Consider the following 21,861-nt stretch of genomic DNA (forward strand, 5'->3'; position numbering starts at 1 on the left):
CTCCTCTCTAGAGTTATTTCTTTTCACTGACTAACGAGTTTATGGACACTGGATGTGGTTTTTCTGAAGTAAATGTGACGTTACATGACATTGTTTACAAGCTGTTTTACTGACGTCTTTCCGCGGTTGAAAAAGATTTAGCGATTCCATGTGAAACTTCGAACAGTTATGAATCAGCAAATCGAATCAGTGGTTCGGATTGCCAAAGTCACGTGATTTCAATCGATTTGCTGATTCATATCACGCTCCGAAGCGTCATGAAGCAGTGTTTTGAAATCGGTTATCACTATATAAGTCGTTATTTAGGTTGTTTTGGCGTACCAAACATATTCTCGTCGCTTTATAATACACTCTAAAAAAAAAGGTTCTATATGGCACCAAAAATGGTTCTTGGCTCGTAATCATAGGGGAACCTTTTTTAGTGCTATATAGCACCAATTTTGGTGCTTCATACCCCTTTTCCACCAAGGCAGTGCTGGTGCTAGTTCGGAGCCAGAGCCTAGTTTCAAATCGGTTCTTTGTGTTTCCACACCCAAAGCACCAGCTCCGAGCCAGGAAAAGGGGTTCTTATGGTGCGTTCACACCGGACGCGATTCGCGTGAGTGATTTACATGTTAAGTCAATGCACAGACACGAAATGGCATTCTGCGGCATTTGCGTGAATGAGGCAGCGAGATTCGCGCCATTGAGACGGCGCGAAGGACGCGAATTGCGCGTTTTGTTGAAAAATCTGAACTTTGGTGGATATTTCGCGCCGCGTAATCCAATCAGGAGCTTCCTCTAGTAGTGACAACAATGAGGAGAAAATCTGTATATTAATATCTGGTTCAGACAATATGATTATCACTGTGATAACATTAAATGACATGAAACACAACACAGTCTCTTTTTGTTAAATGCAAGTTTATGTATGATCAATAATACAAAGGTATAAGTAAAAGGTATAATAAGCTATACATGAAATAAAGCAAACAATTCAGTCAAACATTCACAGTCAGGGCTAATGTTACAACTGCAACGTACAATTATAGCCTAAAAATATAAAGTAATGAAACTTCTCTTTGCCTTCAGCCTAAACGATTTGCCAGGGAACAAATTATAGATCCATGAGACCAAAGATCGGCCGTTACAAGACGAATTATAGCTCGAGACACCACAGAGACATCAGAGCCAGCGGCAGACGGCAGAAGGACTGGCCGAGGAAAGGCTGCTCTCGCTGGCTTTGACGAGCGCTGAGCGCCGCTGTCCGTTGGAGCTCACAACTCCGAAAACGCCAGATAAAATGTTCAAATAGGCACTCTTGATATAAATAAACCACATATTTGAGCTTTAAACAACTACATTATCGACTGAAAAAGTCTTAAAACTACGTTTTGTCACACATTAACAGTAGATTTAAAAAAAAAAAAAAAAAGACGTGTAAACACAGCCCATGTCAGCCATTTCTCAACAAGACGAGCCGCTGGCAGAAGCCCCGCCCATGACGCGAATTCGCGTCTGTTGTGCAGTAAATGTCACGCGCGTTTTGCGCAAATTTCACGCGTGATTGAAGCGAGTAAAGTCAAAATGTTCAAGCGTCCACCTTCGTGCAATTAGCGATGTGAACGCCACATCAAGTAGCATGGTGCCATATAGAACCTTTTTTTTTTTTAGAGTGTATTAATATTGAACCACTGTATTCTTCATTTGTGTTCCGAAGATGAACGGGTGAGGAATAAATTTCATTATTTTCATTTTTGGGCGAACTAACCCTTTAATGTCAAGCCTTGGCTGTGCCAAAACCGCACCAAATATATGCACTGCTCACCACCGCATGTGAAACAGCCATTAGTTATTTTAATACAAAACATAACAGGATAGATGGTGTGTTAATAGTGAAGTTGCGTTAAAAATAGGGCACAGAGCAGATGTGTTATTGAAGCGGTGAGAAGGGTGTTGGTGCGCTTTACTTTGGGTGTGACTCTCTCTCTTTGATGATGGGTTGGTATGATTGCTATTCTACATCTCCCGCCTCCCCTTTAGCACTGAGTTGTGTGTGGCCTTTAAAGACAGCACTGACACACAGGGTTGATTGTTCTCGTCTGTCTTTAGTCGGTGTAATTGCGAGATTATTGCCTCGCCTCGGGCGGAGGTTTAAATTCTCTTTAATTGAAAACACGCTCAAGACACGTTGACGTGCAAGTCGTCGCGAATTGAATATTAAAGGATGAAGAGGCGGTTATTTGGAGGGAAATCTTAAGTATTTGCAGCTGCATGGTGCCCTGAGGTGCAGGATGCATTTTGGCTTTTGTGTGGCTCTCGTATTACATAATTCAATTTCCTGGCTCTGTTATTAAATGAAGTTCATAAAAATGTCACATGGTGATGTCACAAGCCGGCTGGATGGCTGTCAGAGCGGGTGATTTGTGTCATCTCGAACTTCTGCTTTCTTGCACACGTGGAAAAGCCTCATTTCTAATCTGTTTAAAGTGCTTCTCTTACTTCTTACTAGGGCTGGGTATCGATTCAGATGTTCCAATTCGATTCGCAAGCTCTCAAATTGATTCGATTTTGATCCTCGATTTGATTTTCGATTCAACTCAATGAATATAGATTTAATACAAATACTATATTTATAAAAAAGAACAGTGAAAAAGTTTACAAGTGGGTAATTAAAAAGAAATTAGAATAGTGTTAGACCGATATATCTGCCGGCCGATATATCGGGCCGATATTTGCGATTTTTAAGTGCATCGGCCATCGGCCGATACAAGGCTGCTGCGTTCGCCGATATTTTTTCCCCTGCATTATTTACAGACAGGCGTCCACAGGGCAGCTCTCACCGTCTTCAAACTCTCTTGCTCTCCCTCCCTCGCGCATATTAATCAAAATCAATTGAGAATTGACACGATGGTAAAAGGTGGAAAGACTGAAGTTTCACGTGGAGCATTGGGAGATTTTTTCCTGAATTACCGCTGGTGTTGCTCTACAAGAGATTAAGTTAAGTGCACCTACACTCTAAAAAAATGCTGGGTTAAAAATAACCCAAGTTGGGTTGAAAATGGACTAACCCAGCGATTGGGTTGTTTTAACCCAGCAATTGGGTTGTTTTAAGCAAACATTTAACCCAACCGCTGGGTCAAAACAACCCAATTGCTGGTTTAGTCCATATTCAACCCAACTTGGGTTATTTTTAACCCAGCATTTTTTAGAGTGTAACCATTAAAGGGTTAGTTCACCCAAAAATGAAAATTCTGTTATTAATTCCTCACCCTTATGTCGTTCGACACCCGTCAGACCTCCGTTCATATTCGGAACACAAATGAAGATATTTTTGTTGAAAGCTGATGCTGAGAAAGGCTTCAGATAGGCCTCCATTGGCATTCAGTACATTTACACTCACAAGACCCATAAAAGGCACTTAAAATGTCGTTACAAAGTCCATCTCACCACAGTGACTCTACAATAATTTTACGATGCGACGACAATAGTTTTTGTGCGCAAAAAAAAATGCGCGAGAATATGACGTAGCGCTGGGGTTCGGGAATCCATGAAATGCACACTTAAGCCCCATTTTGAGCACTACGCCGAGACCTAAAGCACAATCAATGTAGAATTCAACAGCTGAGATACGCGCGTCTTCCTCTGATTGTAAACAAATCGCTTCTGGCTCATGTGTCCGAACGCCGGATCTGCGTCATATTCTCGCGCATGCGTCGTGGAGGCACACACGGAAGGCAGTAACAAGTTGGAAAAAGGTGTTATTTTGATTTTTTTTGCGCACAAAAACTATTGTCGTCGCATCGTAAGATTATTGTAGAGCCACTGTGGTGAGATGGACTTTGTAACGACATTTTAAGTGCCTTTTATCGGTCTTGGGAGTGTAAATGTACTGAATGCCAATGGAGGCCTATCTGAAGCCTTTCTCAGCCATCAGCTTTACACTAAAATATCTTCATTTGTGTTCCGAATATGAACGGAGGTCTTACGGGTGTCGAACGACATGAGGGTGAGTAATTAATGACAGAATTTTCATTTTTGGGTGAACTAACCCTTTAAATGACTAGGTTGTAAATAGTTTTAAAATTAAGTATAGTACAGTCAGTGTGCACTTTATTATGCTGCTTACTTGTTGATACTGCGTGCAATAGTGTAATTATTTTATTTATGCTTAAATATTTATTTTCACCACTGAACTCTTTTTTTTCTTGTTCTACCTCACCTGTTTTTACTATTTGTTAAATATAGTTTTTTTTTTGTTCAATAAATGTTCCTTTTTTAAAATTAAAATTTTAAATTGTCATCATCATGATCATTGTGTCATTTTTATGATGTAAATTGAGGGAGCAAAAGCAGTATCGGCTTCAAATTTCGGCTCAATAAAATCGGCAGCCCGTATCGGTCATCGGCTAAGGCTGATGAAAAAAATCGGTATCGGCACTAAAAAATCCATATCGGTCGATCCCTACTTGGGTACATTAAAACACCCATACCCATCTCTAAATTTCAAATGCATACAATTATGTTAAATACAATACAATTTTGATGCAACTTTATTCAAAAAAATGTATCTGAGAAGTATTTTATACAATTTAGTTTTGATGGATATTTTGATATATTTATTCTAAAACATAAAAAGGATATTGGTTGATTTTCATCAATTTTCAGTAAAGAACAAGCTTTTCTTGCGATTTTGCAGACCGTCATTCAGACCCGGATGGTGCATTATATTTCGTCACTATCTCTGTTATTTGCGTGCCTTCCTTAAATGCGATTGCCATTTGATTTTATCTTTGCGACAAGCATTTATGCGACGAGACCGAGCCCGGATCGATTCATGGCCTTTGAGAATCGATTTTGAATCGATCACCATTTAAAAAACTTTTTTTTTTGCCCAGCCCTACTTCATACCAATATGTTTTAGCTCTGTGCTTTTTTCCCTTGTTCCTCTCTTTTGTCTTTTAATCCGTGGTTAGTCAAGCATTACTTGATTTAATGGCAGGTATTCAACTTCGCTGCATGCATTTTGTTTCTTTTTTTTTGTGATCACTACAAACATATTTGCAGAAGCTTTTGTTCAAATCATGACGTTTTGGAGAAGTTACTCAGCGTCTCCTGCTAGGAAACACTAGAAGGTCTTGGAAGTTAAGCCAATTAAAGTCATATACCAGTTGTCTAGTGGTCTATAAGATTGAATTAGATTTAGTCGGCACTTGTTTATCCCACGGCTTATCTGTTTTGCGTGCTCTATAAATGCTTGAGGGTTGTTGAGACGGTAATACAGTAGTTATCGTTTCACGATATCAATCCTGGTGTGTAACTGATGAGGTTACGTCATGGAAAGCCGCTCTGATGTTACTCTCTAGTAACACCGATCTGACCCGCTAATCTGCCTAAGCCTGGTGCTGAAAGGAGAAGGAGCATGAGAAGGCAAGAGAGAGTGGCAGCGGACACTGTATTGAGCTGAGAGGGTCAAGGGCTTATGCATGGACCATCAGCGCTGGGCCTTGAGGAAGACGTGACGTCGCTGTTAATCGCTTCAGATGGAAGATATAAAAATATAAAACATAAAAATAAAAGTTTATTGTATGTAGTAAATGTACTTTATTAAATTGGTAACGTTACTAACAGTTTTTTGTTTGTTTTCCAAATATGATTAAATGAGAAAAAAAGATGATGATTATAATAATAATAATAAATATAAAACAATATTTATACGTATTATTTATTTATTTTTCTTTTTTCATGTATTAATTGTTTTTTTAAATAATATTACTTATTTATAATAATAATAATTATTATTATTTATATATAAAATACATATTTAATAAAGAAAATTAACACAATATTTAATAATAATAAATCAAATAAATACATTTATTTATATATAATTCTGTACATAATCATTTAAAAATAAAATAATAGTTGTGTAATGTGTGTATATATAATATGTAATGATTTAAAATAAAATAAATAACATTTAATATAATTTAATATTAAACTGAATATATATATATAAATTATATACATTATAGATTAGATAAAAACTGTATGTATACAGTTTGTAATGATTTGAAATAAAATAAAAATATATACACATATACATATACACACAATTATACATATACACACAATAATGTATATATAATATTTAATATCATAAATTTGTGTGTGTATATATATATATATACAAATTAATCAGATACACAATATATATATATATATATATATATATATCATTTAAAAAAAGTAATTTATATTAAATATTATATATACATAATTGTGTATATATATATATATATATATATATACACATACACATTTTTATTGTTTTATTTCAAATCATTACAAACTGTATATATACACTGTTATTTTTTTATTGAATCCATTATGTATATAATTATATATATTTATATATATATATTTATATATATATATATATATATATATATATATATATATATATATATATATATATATATATATATATATATATATATATATATATATATATATATATTTATTTATATATATATATATATATATATATATATATATATATATATATATATATATATATATATATATATATATATATATATATATATATATATATATATATATATATATATATATATATATATATATATATATATATATGAATTCTGTTTAATATAAAATTATATTAAATGTAATTTCTTTTAAATCATTACATATTATATTATATTATATATATGTAAATGTGTAACTTAGCGAGAATATTTTTACTAATATACATATAAATCATAAAATGCCCAAAACTGCCTGTTTAATTGCATTATTAGTGTTTTTTTAGAGGAACAATGCTACAGATATGCATAATATGATTCATTAAGCATATTGTCAGACGTGTGAGCCGCTGTGGTTGTGTGAATCCATATGGGGCAGTGTGTGTGTGTGTGTGTGTGTGTGTGTGTGTGTGTGTGTGTGTGTGTGTGTGTGTGTGTGTGTGTGTGTGTGTGTGTGTGTGTGTGTGTGTGTGTGTGTGTGTGTGTGTGTGTGTGTGTGTGTGTGTGTGTGTGTGTGTGTGTGTGTGTGTGTGTGTGTGTGTGTGTGTGTGTGTGTGTGTGTGTGTGTGTGTGTGTGTGTGTGTGTGTGTGTGTGTGTGTGTGTGTGTGTGTGTGTGTGTGTGTGTGTGTGTGTGTGTGTGTGTGTGTGTGTGTGTGTGTGTGTGTGTGTGTGTGTGTGTGTGTGTGTGTGTGTGTGTGTGTGTGTGTGTGTGTGTGTGTGTGTGTGTGTGTGTGTGTGTGTGTGTGTGTGTGTGTGTGTGTGTGTGTGTGTGTGTACGTGCAGACCATTATCTCCGGCCAATGTGTTTCAGCCACAGGCTCTGGATATTTCCCAGCAGTTGTTTGATTCATATTTAGATTCAAGAGGCATGAATGTTGGTTGGTTCAGAACAAAAGCACAGTTATCTGCCACTTTCTGGTTGTTGTTTGCGTCCTGCTGGAGTGTTAATTTGACCAGATCTCTCTAGATGTCACACACACATTGCGTTGACTAGTCAGAAAGCTTTGACTCGTGGTCTTGGTCTGAGACAGGAATGGGGAAGAGTTGAAAAAAGGGTGAAATTTGGAATAATTAAGCTTTTTTAAATGTTTTTGAAAGCTCTGATGCTCACCAAAGCTGCATTTATCTTATCAGAAAAACGGAAATATTGTGTAATAATTAAAAATAACTGTTTTCTATGTGAATATATTGTCAAATGTAATTAATTCCTGTATTTTCAGCATCATTACTCCAGTCTTCAGTGTCACATGATCCTTCAGAAATCAATATGATGATTTGCTGCTCAGTTGTTATTATTATTAATAATAATTGATTCTCAGTTATTAATGCTGTTCCTTATCATCAAAGTTGCTTAATATTTTTGTGGAAATTTCAGGATTCTTTGATGTACTAACATTTATTTGAAATAGAGATCTTTTGTAACCTTATACATGTCTTTACTGTCACTTTTGTGCAATTTAATGCATCCCTGCTGAATAAAAGTATTAATTTCTTTTTTTTTATCTTAAGCAGCAAAACTGTTTTCAACATCAATCATAAATGTTTCTTGAGCAGCAAATCATCATATCCGATTGATTTCTGAAGGATCATGTGACACTGAAGACTGGAGTTATGATGCTGAAAATACAGAGGAATATTAAAGTAGAAGATCATTCAAAGTATTTCACCGTATTACTGTTTTACGGACAGATGCACTTTTATGATGGATAGATGCACTTTTATGATGGATTGATAGGCTTTTATGATGATAGATGCACTTTTATGATGGATAGATGCACTTTTATGATGGATAGATGCACTTTTATGATGGATAGATGCACTTTTATGATGGATTGATAGGCTTTTATGATGATGGATGCAATTTTATGATGAATTGAGGCACTTTTATGATGGACAGATGCACTTTTATGATTGATAGATGCACTTTTATGATGGATTGATGCACTTTTATGATGGATTGATAGGCTTTTATGATGATAGATGCACTTTTATGATGGATAGATGCACTTTTATGATGGATTGATAGGCTTTTATGATGATGGATGCAATTTTATGATGGATTGATGCACTTTTATGATGGACAGATGCACTTTTATGATTGATTGATGCACTTTTATGATGGATTGAGGCACTTTTATGATTGATTGATGCACTTTTATGATGGATTGAGGCACTTTTATGATGGATTGAGGCACTTTTATGATTGATTGATGCACTTTTATGATGGATTGAGGCACTTTTATGATGGATTGATGCACTTTTATGATGGATTGAGGCACTTTTATGATTGATTGAGGCACTTTTATGATGGATTGAGGCACTTTTATGATTGATTGATGCACTTTTATGATGGATTGAGGCACTTTTATGATTGATTGATGCGCTTTTATGATGATGGATGCACTTTTATGATGGATTGAGGCACTTTTATGATGGATTGAGGCACTTTTATGATGGATTGAGGCACTTTTATGATGGACAGCTGCACTTTTATGATTGATTGATGCGCTTTTATGATGGATTGATGCACTTTTATGATTGATTGATGCACTTTTATGATGATGGGTGCACTTTAATGATGGATTGAGGCACTTTTATGATGGACAGATGCACTTTTATGATGATGGATGCACTTTTATGATGGACAGATGCACTTTTATGATTGATTGATGCACTTTTATGATGGATAGATGCACTTTTATGATGGAGAGATGCACTTTTATGATGGATAGATGCACTTTTATGATGGATAGATGCACTTTTATGATTGATTGAGGCACTTTTATGATGGATAGACACACTTTTATGATTGATTGAGGCACTTTTATGATTGATTGATGCACTTTTATGATGATGGATGCACTTTTATGATGGATAGATTAACTTTTATGATGGATTGAGGCACTTTTATGATGATGGATGCACTTTTATGATGGATAGATTAACTTTTATGATGGATTGAGGCACTTTTATGATGGACAGATGCACTTTTATGATGGATAGATGCACTTTTATGATGGATTGAGGCACTTTTATGATGGACAGATGCACTTTTATGATTGATTGAGGCACTTTTATGATTGATTGATGCACTTTTATGATTGATTGAGGCACTTTTATGATGGATTGATGCACTTTTATGATTGATTGAGGCACTTTTATGATGGACAGATGCACTTTTATGATTGATTGAGGCACTTTTATGATGGACAGATGCACTTTTATGATGGACAGATGCACTTTTATGATGGACAGATGCACTTTTATGATGGACAGATGCACTTTTATGATGGATAAATGCACTTTTATGATGGACAGATGCACTTTTATGATGGACAGATGCCCTTTTATGATGGACAGATGCACTTTTATGATGGACAGATGCACTTTTATGATGGACAGATGCACTTTTATGATTGATTGATTGAGGCACTTTTATGATGGACAGATGCACTTTTATGATTGATTGAGGCACTTTTATGATGGATTGATGCACTTTTATGATTGATTGAGGCACTTTTATGATGGACAGATGCACTTTTATGATGGACAGATGCACTTTTATGATGGATAAATGCACTTTTATGATGGACAGATGCACTTTTATGATGGACAGATGCACTTTTATGATGGACAGATGCACTTTTATGATGGACAGATGCACTTTTATGATGGACAGATGCACTTTTATGATTGATTGATTGATGCACTTTAATGATGGATAAATGCACTTTTATGATGGACAGATGCACTTTTATGATGGACAGATGCACTTTTATGATGGACAGATGCACTTTTATGATGGATAAATGCACTTTTATGATTGATAAATGCACTTTTATGATTGTTTGATGCACTTTTATGATGGACAGATGCACTTTTATGATTGATAAATGCGCTTTTATGATGATGGATGCACTTTTATGATGGATAAATGCACTTTTATGATTGATAAATGCGCTTTTATGATGATGGATGCACTTTTATGATGGACAGATGCACTTTTATGATGGATAAATGCACTTTTATGATTGATAAATGCACTTTTATGATTGTTTGATGCACTTTTATGATGGACAGATGCACTTTTATGATTGATTGATGCACTTTTATGATGGATAAATGCACTTTTATGATTGATAAATGCGCTTTTATGATGATGGATGCACTTTTATGATGGATAAATGCACTTTTATGATTGATAAATGCGCTTTTATGATGATGGATGCACTTTTATGATGGACAGATGCACTTTTATGATGGACAGATGCACTTTTATGATGGATTGATGCACACCGTTTACTGTGTTTTTGATTTAATAAATGCGGTCTAAAGCCCTATTCGGACGGTATTTGTTTCTCACGTGGACGTCCGTAAAAATAATTGTTCACGCCCCCTCAGTGATAAAACTCAAGCATTCGGATGTGATATATTTAAGGTGGAGGAGCGAGTTTTGATGAACACTGCTCACATGCTCAATAACATGATTGTATGCTGTAAATAAAATATCATATGCTTGGTATTATAAAAATAAATGCATATTGAATTTAATAATAGGAAAATAATATCCTAATTATTATGTAATTGTTTAAATCAGTTTAATAGGAAGATATATAGACGCACATTATAGTTAAAATGGTTTTTTGTCTTGTATTTTATCTCAAAATAAAGGATGTTATTTTATTGCACATGAAAATGGGCGGAAATAAGTGACCACGGCCTCTTATTTCCATGAGGTGAACATAATGCTGCGGTTATTTTAACATATATATAATTGCTGCCCATTTCAAATGTTTACATTCTTTTCTTCTTTTTATTTTTTGAGCGGTGATGAAATATATTGCTCTTGTAAATACATGCCAGTGTTTCAGTAATAAAAGTCTAGATCTTTAAAACGCATCCAAATTACAGCGAAGCGCAACCGTACGGTGCTCTGCAGGGTCAAAAAGGATATAAACAGTGAATTTTGAAGTGATATATTCTTGAAAACTCAAGAGATGTGGATTCGGACGGCAATTAAATGACCACACGACCTTGGTGTTTGTCTAAAAACTGGATTTTTATGCGGGTGGTGGGAGAAAAACACGGACATTCTGGATTCAGACGGCAATAAAAACACTGACTAGCCCCTGTCAATGATGAAAAAACCAATGAGAAACAATTGCCGTCCGAATAGGGCTTACGAGACTTAAACATTAAAAAACCTTCATTATTTCACCAGTAGTATATACACAATAGGTCAGTTAAAGGGTGTAAATTGAGCCATATCACGCCACTCTGTTACAATTTCACACACCACAAGGACTCCTGGACCGTCTCTGCTTTCTCTCCATCGTTTTTTTCCCCTCCATGACCTACTTTGCTAATTATAGATCAAAAGTTTCCGCTGGTGAGAGTTTGGTCTGAGCAGTTGACAGACCATGCGTTGAATCCGGGTCTGTGCGACACCTGAGGAAGCTTATTCTCGCCGCGTGTGTGTGTGGGCCGTTTGACTGATGAGATAAAGAGGCAGAGAAGAGCAAATTATCTGAAGAACCTGCTTGACAAGTGCCATCAATGTTTGAGCTTCATAAGAGCCGTCAGTGTCTGATATTGTCCTGGTGAAATGATGATAACGGACAAGAAATGGTCTGTATTTGTCAACAGACCAGCAAATATGTGAGAAAATAGAGTAGTTTTGCTAAACAAACTGTGGTCAGTTGCTTTAAATGCCAGTCTGATGGTATTTTCCTGTCTAATGGTCCTTTCTCTTTCTGGATGCGGTTTTGACGTGTGAATAATTCACATGATGGTTTTATTTTTTGATCAGCTGTTTGTGTAATGAGTGCTTCGTTTTAGTTCGATGTCCATTTTTTTAAACTCTTGCAGCAACAGAAAAGGCTTCAACCAATCACATACAAGGAAACAAAGGTGACCTCTAGCTATTCAATCAACATTAATGGGTTAGTTCACCCAAAAATGAAAGTTATCCCATGATTTACTCAAGCCTCAAGTCTTCCTAGGTGTGTATGACATTCTTCTTTCAGACGAACACAATCAGAGTTATATTAAAAAATGTCCTGGCTCTTCCAAGCTTTATAATGGCAGTGATTTGTTGCCTCATTTTTGAAGTCCTTAAAAATGCATCTGTCCATCATAAAAGTGCATCTATCCATCATAATAGTGCATCTGTCCATCATAAAAGTGCATCTACCCATCATAAAAGTGCATCTACCCATCATAAAAGTGTATCTATCCATCATAAAATTGCATCTACCCATCATAAAAGTGTATCTATCCATCATAAAATTGCATCTAATTATCATAAAAGCGCATCTATCCATCATAAAAGTGCATCTATCCATCATAAAAGCGCATCTATCCATCATAAAAGTGCATCTACCCATCATAAAAGTGTATCTATCCATCATAAAATTGCATCTACCCATCCTAAAAGTGCATCTACCCATCATAAAAGTGTATCTATCCATCATAAAATTGCATCTAATTATCATAAAAGCGCATCTATCCATCATAAAATTGCATCCATCCATCATAAAAGTGCATCTGTCCATCATAAAAGTGCATCTATCCATCATAAAAGCGCATCTATCCATCATAAAATTGCATCCATCCATCATAAAAGTGCATCTGTCCATCATAAAAGTGCATCTATCCATCATAAAAGCGCATCTATCCATCATAAAATTGCATCCATCCATCATAAAAGTGCATCTGTCCATCATAAAAGTGCATCTATCCATCATAAAAGTGCATCTGTCCATCATAAAAGTGCATCTATCCATCATAAAAGCGCATCTATCCATCATAAAAGTGTATCTATCCATCATAAAATTGCATCTATCCATCATAAAAGTGCATCTGTCCATCACAAAAATGCATCCATCCATCACAAAAATGCATCCATCCATCATAAAAGTGCATCTGTCCATCATAAAAGTGCATCTATCCATCATAAAAGTGTATCTATCCATCATAAAAGTGCATCTATCCATCATAAAAGTGCATCTATCCATCATAAAAGTGTATCTATCCATCATAAAATTGCATCCATCCATCATAAAAGTGCATCTATCCATCATATAACTGCTCCAAACGGCTCCGGTGGGTTAATAAAGGCTTTCTGAAGCGAAGTGGCGCATTTGTGTAAGAAAAATATCCATATTTAAAACTTTATAAAGTAAAATATCAAGCTTCCGCCAGGTCATAAAAAAAATTTAACTGGTATGCAATGTCGTAAGCATTTTGAACCTCACTTTTTTCCGTAAGTTGAATACGGAAGGCGATCTGGTGGAAGCTAGATAATTTACTTTAGTGTTTTTGAGATCCATCTTTTCACACTGAGGACGATTGAGGGACAACTAAAAAAAGGTTGAAACATTCACTGATGCTCCAGAAGGAAACACAACGCATTAAGAGCCAGGGGGGGTGAAAACTTTTGAACTTCAAATATCTGTTTTTTTGTTTTTTTCTTGTAGTACTTCCCTTCGGAAGCAACAAAAAAATACTTGTTTTCTGGAAGACAAATTAAGTCAAATGTACCTCGATCTTCAAATTCAAAAAAGTTTTCACCCCCCTCTTAATGCAGCGGATACATTTTTTTATTATTTTTTTTAAACCTATATGTAAACATTTTTCATGTACAATATCTTATTCAGGACCGTACTAAATAATACATAACATACATTTTGTATGAACGCTCTTATTTTGTTAAATTTATTCACGTTCACACAGATTCTGCATGGGGTTCACATACTTTTTCTTGCAACTGTATATAGTAGAGATGATACAAGCATGTGATTCTTTAATAGCAGCTGTCGTTTTTGGCTGAACTATTCCTTTAATTATAATAAAGATGTTTGGCTAGCCTCAATCGGGGATCATAAACATGCATCATAATGTAATAAATGTGTTTGTGTCTCCGCAGAAATGCAGATCTGTGAACAGCGTTGACCGGCGGCCTCTGGAGAAACATGGAGTCTTGTGCCGAGTCTCAGGGGGATCCTGAGAGAGCTCAGGTGAGCGCACACACACACACACACACACACACACACACACACAGGTGAATATAATGAGCCATTAGAGCTCACACACACGCATGTATCGGCCTTCACAATGACAAGAACAAAGCTAACACTACTGACACCAAACACACTCCAAAATCTCCACATTTTCTCTCCCATTAGCGACTACAAAAGACAGAAACACACCTCAGCTGTCCGCGTTCGAGAGCGAGCCTGTGAATAATGAATAGTACAAATAGCTAATGCATGCTGGGATACTTTTACTGCCCCAAAATAAAACGTATATAAAAAAAATGAACCCTGTTTTTTTGCATTGTTAGATTAATTTCATGATGATTTCCCCTTTTTCTATTACTGTTTTGTGTAAAAATGATTTGTCTTTACCTATAATGATTATATTGCAATTATATATATTTTTAAAAATTAATTAAGAGAAGCATTTATCATGGTAGAATTTGTTGCGCTGACTTTAATGGTAACTAATTAATGTTTTAAAGATTAATAATCTTAGTTTCAATACAAAAAATGCTGTTATATGAGTGAGAAACACTTTAGATAAAGATAAAATGGCAATTTTTTGGCATTGCGATAATCAGAATTTGGGGTTAAAATTCGTTATTGTCATGCAAATAATGTCACAATGCTTTTGTGCAGGAAAAGAAAAAGCACATTAGATTTTGCCTATTGAACATTTGTGTTTGTATTGCGTTTGCTAGTGTGCAAACTGCCAGTGAATCATTTCACACACAAGCCTCCGGTGTTACCCAGCATGCACCTCGTGAGCCACATACACAGAAGCGCTTTCTCTCACTTTCATTAACCTAAATAAATGTGTGTTGAGCAGGGGATGTGTAGGTGTTGTGTAAGGATTTACTTTGTTCATGAGCCACTAAAGCCGTTTGCAGGAACGAGAGCTGTTTGTTTATTGTTAATTTCAGTAAAGTGTGGTTTATATTCTTCCGGCTCTATTTGTGTCAGAAAATACATAAAGGTTTAGTGTCCACATTGAGATGAGATCTTCAGCTCTCTGGCGGCAGAGAAGGATGTCACTGTGCGCCAGACAATTTTGGCATTTGGTTCCCAGTAAATGAGTTGTTATTGCACCATTGCACACCATTCATTTATTCATTGGTTCATTCACAGAAGCATCAGCATCGGGTTATTAGCTAATTAATTACAGTGCGTTCGCTCCTCAAGCATCTCAACGGCCCAGAATACACTGTAGTTCTGCTTTATGGGAGAATCTCAAGAAAAAAAGTGCCAATCATAAAACATATTTATTATTATTAATAATATTATTACTATAAATGAATAATCCGTTTTGTACAAAGAAAAAAAAATGAAATGTGAAAGACATGCATCACGGTTTCTACTGTAATAAAATACCTTTCTCATTGCTTTGATTCGTTTTTTCTGTCCAGATACATTTTTAAACTACCATCAATTATGTATACTTTCAATTGTTCATTTCTATTAATATATTATAATGTAATGTAATGTAATATAATATAATATACGGTAATATAATATAAAATAATTTATTTAATATGATAATATTGCAGTAATGATTATATGAAAATGTTTGACATTATGACATTTTTCCACATTATGGTAATTAGAATTTGGGGATGATGATGATGATACAAATATAATAATAATAATATAATAAAGTACCTTTCTATTTATATAATATAATGAAAATTTTGCACATTATGGTAATTAGAATTTGGGGAGGAAATAATGTAAATAATAATAATACTAATTTTCATGATGACGATGAAAATAATAAGTACCCTTCTAATAATATAATAAATATATAATATAATATAATTAATGCAGTAATGATAATTAACATTTTGCACATTATGGTAATTAGAATTTGGGGAGGAAATTATGTAAATAATAATAATAATACTATTAATCATGATGACGATTATGATGAAAATAATAAGTACCCTTCTAATAAATATATAATATATAATATAATAAATTAAGGCAGAAATGATAATTAAAATGTTGCACATTATGGTAATTAGAATTTGGGGAGGAAATAATGTATATAATTATAATAATCATGATGATGATGATGAAAATATAATATTAAGTCTTTCTATAATAAAATATAATATTGCAGTAATGATAGTTAAAATTTTGCACATTATGGTAATTCGAATTTGGGGAGGAAATAATGTAAATAATAATACTAATAATCATGATGATGATTATGATGAAAATAATAAGTACCCTTCTAATAATATAATTAAATAAATCAATGCAGAAATTTTGCACATTATGGTATTTGGGGAGGAAATAATGTATATAATAAAAATATTATAATATTAATAATGTCAATGTAAAAATTCTAATGATCCTAGGAATAGGCTTAATTGTCTTTTATATTTCAGGGTATAATTAAAAAATATTTTGCCTTAAATTTTTTGGGTGAATAATAACTTGGGACTTGTTTTTGCGAGAGTCACCCTTATTCTGAGAATGAATCTATTTTTACAATTTTTTTATTAATAGTTTTGAACCCTTTCCAGTTTTATTGTCACTCCAGTCCTCGATTCTCTTCAGGCTGTTAACGGGCACATAATGAAACAGTAATTGATCAGCCATGGTTTGAAAATAAGAATCGACTGGCGTTATTACTCCAATGCTTTGAGTTATAAAGCTCAGTCCTTCCTGCCTGAATCATCTGAACGAGAGGCGCGCGATGAGCTGTAAAGTTCGGAGGGATGTGAAAATACAGCTACTTTATGACATCTACTGGATAAATCAGTAAACCTTGACCCGAGAGCCAGACCTTATTTACAGGATCGTTTGTCATACTTTCGATCCGAGCGCTATCCCAAGATGCACTTTTATCCATTACTGGAGCTCAGTGTGTATGTTTGACATACACTGACTGTATGAACATTCCTTTAGCTATTCAGGGTTTATGTAATGAACATTTTATGAATGTTTGTTGACATTCAAAAGTATGTGAAACACAAACACCGCTGAAATGAAAGCATTTCAAATAGTCATCGCAGTTTCATCAGACTGTGACCCCGTGACCTCGTCTGATGTGTTTATATATGCGCACTGATAAGGAAACGCAGGATGACACTGGTTATGATTTTACATCAAATGGAGGAACACAACAACACTCAGTTTGGCAGGAAACCTCTGCCACTAGTTTCCTGTCTTTGGCTAGGGGTAGATGACACAAACCCTCCACGTCTCATCAGCAGATGTCCGCCGTATGAGGCCATGAACATGATGTTTGACTCAATACAGACGCACAAACACCAGTGGAAAATGATTTAGAAATTCAGCAGCGTCAGAGAAAATATAACGCAAGCTGCTGGAAATGCTCTTCAAATAGTCTCATGTTTATGTAAATGTGAATTAATTAGTTTTTATTAGCATATTGAGAGTAATTACAGAGCCCATCATCTATATTTGCTCTCACACTTTAGCTATTTATAGTCTGTCAATATCTCCATATTATGTCACTAATGAGTTACTGATTATTATGAATAGGGCCCGATCATACACCCCGCGCAATGCAGCGCTATGTGCAACGCAAGTGTTTTCTGCTAGTTTCAGCCGGACGCAGTTTTCATTTTCACGTGCAGCGTCATGTTGTTTAACCCTCTGGGGCTCTTCGGTCATTTCTGAACCAAATTTTTTTTAAATAAAAAATTAAAAAAAATCGTAGCTTCATCGGAATGGTCCGAAACTTGGTGACTTTATTGGTACTTGGTATATGAACACGGACAGGATTTGATAAGTCTAAAGGCCAATTTATACTTCTGCGTCGAGTGCACGCAGAGGGTACGGCGTACCCTACGCATAGACGCGTTGGATACGCCATACCCTACGCCGTAGCCTGACGCGCACCTCTCCAAAAATGTAACAACGCGTCAATTCTACGCGGACCGCAAGCGCTGTGATTGGTCTGCCAGAACCCTTCCCTCAGGTCAATAAATAAATAAAAAATCTGCGATAGGAGTGTGTGTGTGTGTGTGTCCAGAAATTGGATGATAGTTCCTTACGTCTGCTATAACACACTATTTTGCCGTCCAGCGATTCTTTATGGTAGTAAATAAATACATAGATCCGCTGAATATAGTTTATTTATTTTCTCATTAAAACCAAAGATGTTAATCAGTAATTGTATATCAAGAACAGGGACACATTAGGGTATATTTCGTGAATGAAGTCTCCGCAACAACAATCGCTTGCTGAGCCACCGCTGCTGAAAACAGCGTCCACGAGCTCCGCATGGTTTCACAAACACATTCCAGCGCCAGATCGCCTTATTTAACTTTACTAATAAACTAGAGATGCTTAATTTGTATTAGATACAACAACTCAAGCTGCAAGAAAAGCCGCTCTCTCACTGCTGCTGATATTCCGACATGAATGTACAGATTCTACACATCAAGCTGCTTCTTCTTCGGCTGTTGTCTTGATTACACCAACATGCCCGAGGACACTGCCTTCTAGTGTCTGCATGTGGAATTGCACATTGACGCAGACAACAGCGCAGGAGTATAAATGCTCACGACGGCGTCAGCTACGCGCGTAGCCTACGGCGTACACTACGGCGTACACTCGACGCAGAAGTATAAATGGGCCTTAAGTGGCCGTAAAAAAAATTAGTCACACTCAGGACCTTCGGGTCAAAAATGACCCCCATAGGTTTTTTGTGCATACAATCTACAAATCAGCCAGGATGCAGAAAAAAAGGACTCAACAGTGAAGGGCTGAATCTCTAACTGTGCGTTCACACCGCCGCCGGCGAGAGCGTCAAAGTGGCCGGAAGTCATTCATTCTCAATGGGAGCCCGGCGGCGAGCTCCGGCGAGAGCGGCGCGGCGCGTCTTGGACGATTTGGGCGTCGAGGAGAGTTGAAATCAGGTCAACTTTATGGTAATGAACTACGACGTGCTTCGGCGGCAACCAATGAGAATGTAGAAGTGCTCCGCTTGAGATGATTCTAGAGAACGCAGCGCTGTAAACTTTGGTTCCGACCACATTAGTTCCCAAGCAAAATAGAGGAGAGGTTGATCACTGCTGGTGCGGCGGGTTTGATAAGAAGATGCGCAACATTATTTATACACCACACAAATGGCTTTTAATTGGTTTATTTCGTTAGCAAACATGTAACTATAATTGTTAAGTTCTTTCCATCGATCTGCTTTTTTTAACTTTCACATTTAAATGATTTCATGAGGTTATCTTATACGGTTATACCCTACTTGTGGTCAGTCAGCACGAACGCCGATCAACATGATTGTTTGCTTTGCAGCCGCTTTAAATGCAGTTTTAAAAAAGACCAAGCATTCGATCTACGTCAGAGCGGCAGCACGTCCACGAATCTTCTACAGCGTCGATGGCAGGGCGGCCAGAGCGAAGTTTGACGCTCTCCCCGGCGGCGGTGTGAACGCACAGTAAAACATCAAGAGTGCAAAACGGACAAAAAAAAACTCACACACACACTTATACACACAAAAACACACGCACACACAAATTAACGCGTGCCATTCCAAAAGCTAATTGTGTTTTTGAGTGTGTGTGTGTGTGAGTTTTGCACTCTTGATGTTTTAGAGATTCACCCCTTCACTGTTGAGTCCTTTTTTTCTGCATCCTGGCTGATTTGTAGATTGTATGCACAAAAAAACTCTGTATTTTCATATTTTTGCCAATTTCCCATTCATTTCCTATGGGGGTCATTTTTGACCCGAAGGTTCTGAGTGTGACTATTTTTTTTTACGACCATTTAGACTTTTCAAATCCTGTCCCTGTTCATATACCAAGTACCAATAAAGTCACCAAGTTTCGGACCATTCCGATGAAGCTACGATTTTTAAAAATTTTTAATTTAAAAAAATTTGGTTCAGAAATGACCGAAGAGCCCCAGAGGGTTAAATAGCAAATGCACTCGCGCTCATCTGTTCACCCATGAGCATGCTGGTCTGAAAACCAGGTGTGTTCAGGCGCATTGTTGGCGCGTTGCTATTTTGAGGAACTGAAAACGACTGCGCCATTGACCAATCAAAAACCGGGGCTTAAGTCAATAGCGCAGTATTTTTGTGCTATTTAAAGGGTGTGTTAGTAATGTGCGCCTATGGGCAGGGTTAGTTGTAACACACATGGTTTAACACTTTCCACACATGCCAGGATGTCGAAACTTCGTTTATTTACTAGTTTCCATATCAACATTATTTAGAGAAAAAAATGGTCAAAATAAAAAAAAATCTTTGGAAGATGTCTGAAAATTTATTTAACCACAGCAAAAGTAAATTTCTTACTTAAGTACATTTTTCATCTCTGTTTTTTTGTGTTTATTTAAAATAAGACAAATCGGATATTATTGTAATCTTATATCTGTTATTTAACAGTTGATATAGTTCTTTAATGCTGATCTAACAGAAGACGCGAGCCGTGGTTTAATCCCTTTGTGCAGGCGGGGCATGTTGTCACAATGAGCCCCTATTAGAACTATGATATTACATTCTATACTTTTATGAATTATATTGAGAAACCATGAGTAAAAGGTGAATAATGACTGAGTCAATGTTCAGAAATTATTCATTATTATTATGTTTTGAACTCTGGTGTATAGCTGTATTTAGCGATGTGTTTGTTGTCAAACTCAAGAATTAGTTTATTTTTATTTATTAAAAAAATGCCATTTCTATTTGAAAAAGTTAATAATTGTATTTCATTGACAAAATATTAGTTTGTCTTGGATATTTTTTTAATTATATCAGATAACATTTTAAAGTCCTCATGAAATCAAAATCAATCTCATTTACTTTGTTAGCACACATTACAGGTCTTATGTGGCGTTCACACCGGACGCGATTCGCGCGAATAATTCGCGCTAATCGCGCGAAGGTGGACGCATGTACATTTTGAACACGTGAAATTCACTGCACAACAGACGCTAATTCGCGTCATGGGCGGGGCTTCTGCCAGCGGCTCGTCTCGTTGAGAAATGGCTGACATGGGCTGTGTTTACACGTCTTTTTTTTTATAAATCTACTGTTAATGTGTGACAAAACGTAGTTTTAAGACTTTTTCAGTCGATAATGTAGTTGTTTAAAGCTCAAATCTGTGGTTTATTTATATCAAGAGTGCCTATTTGAACATTTTATCTGGCGTTTTCGGAGTTGTGAGCTCCAATGGACAGCGGCGCTCAGCGCTCGTCAAAGCCGGCGAGAGCAGCCTTTCCTCGGCCAGTCCTTCTGCCGTCTGCCGCTGGCTCTGATGTCTCTGTGGTGTCTAGAGCTATAATTCGTCTTGTGTAGATG

The 21,861-nt window shown here is 35.9% G+C and overlaps 1 protein-coding gene across 3 annotated transcripts in view; it reads left to right on the forward strand.

Annotated features, from left to right (window-relative positions):
• Nucleotides 1-21,861, forward strand: part of osbpl8 (oxysterol binding protein-like 8) — a 126,513-nt gene that overhangs the window by 18,778 nt on the left and 85,874 nt on the right. For all 3 annotated transcript variants that reach the window (XM_079816853.1, XM_079816852.1, XM_079816854.1), the window contains exon 2: nt 14,456-14,546. In XM_079816853.1, coding sequence (XP_079672979.1) covers nt 14,502-14,546 — 45 coding nt within the window. In that variant the 5' untranslated portion in view covers nt 14,456-14,501. The remainder of the gene's footprint in view (nt 1-14,455; nt 14,547-21,861) is intronic.

Source organism: Gobio gobio (genome assembly GCF_949357685.1).
Source record: "Gobio gobio genome assembly, chromosome: 5".
Classification (NCBI taxonomy): Eukaryota; Metazoa; Chordata; class Actinopteri; order Cypriniformes; family Gobionidae; genus Gobio; species Gobio gobio.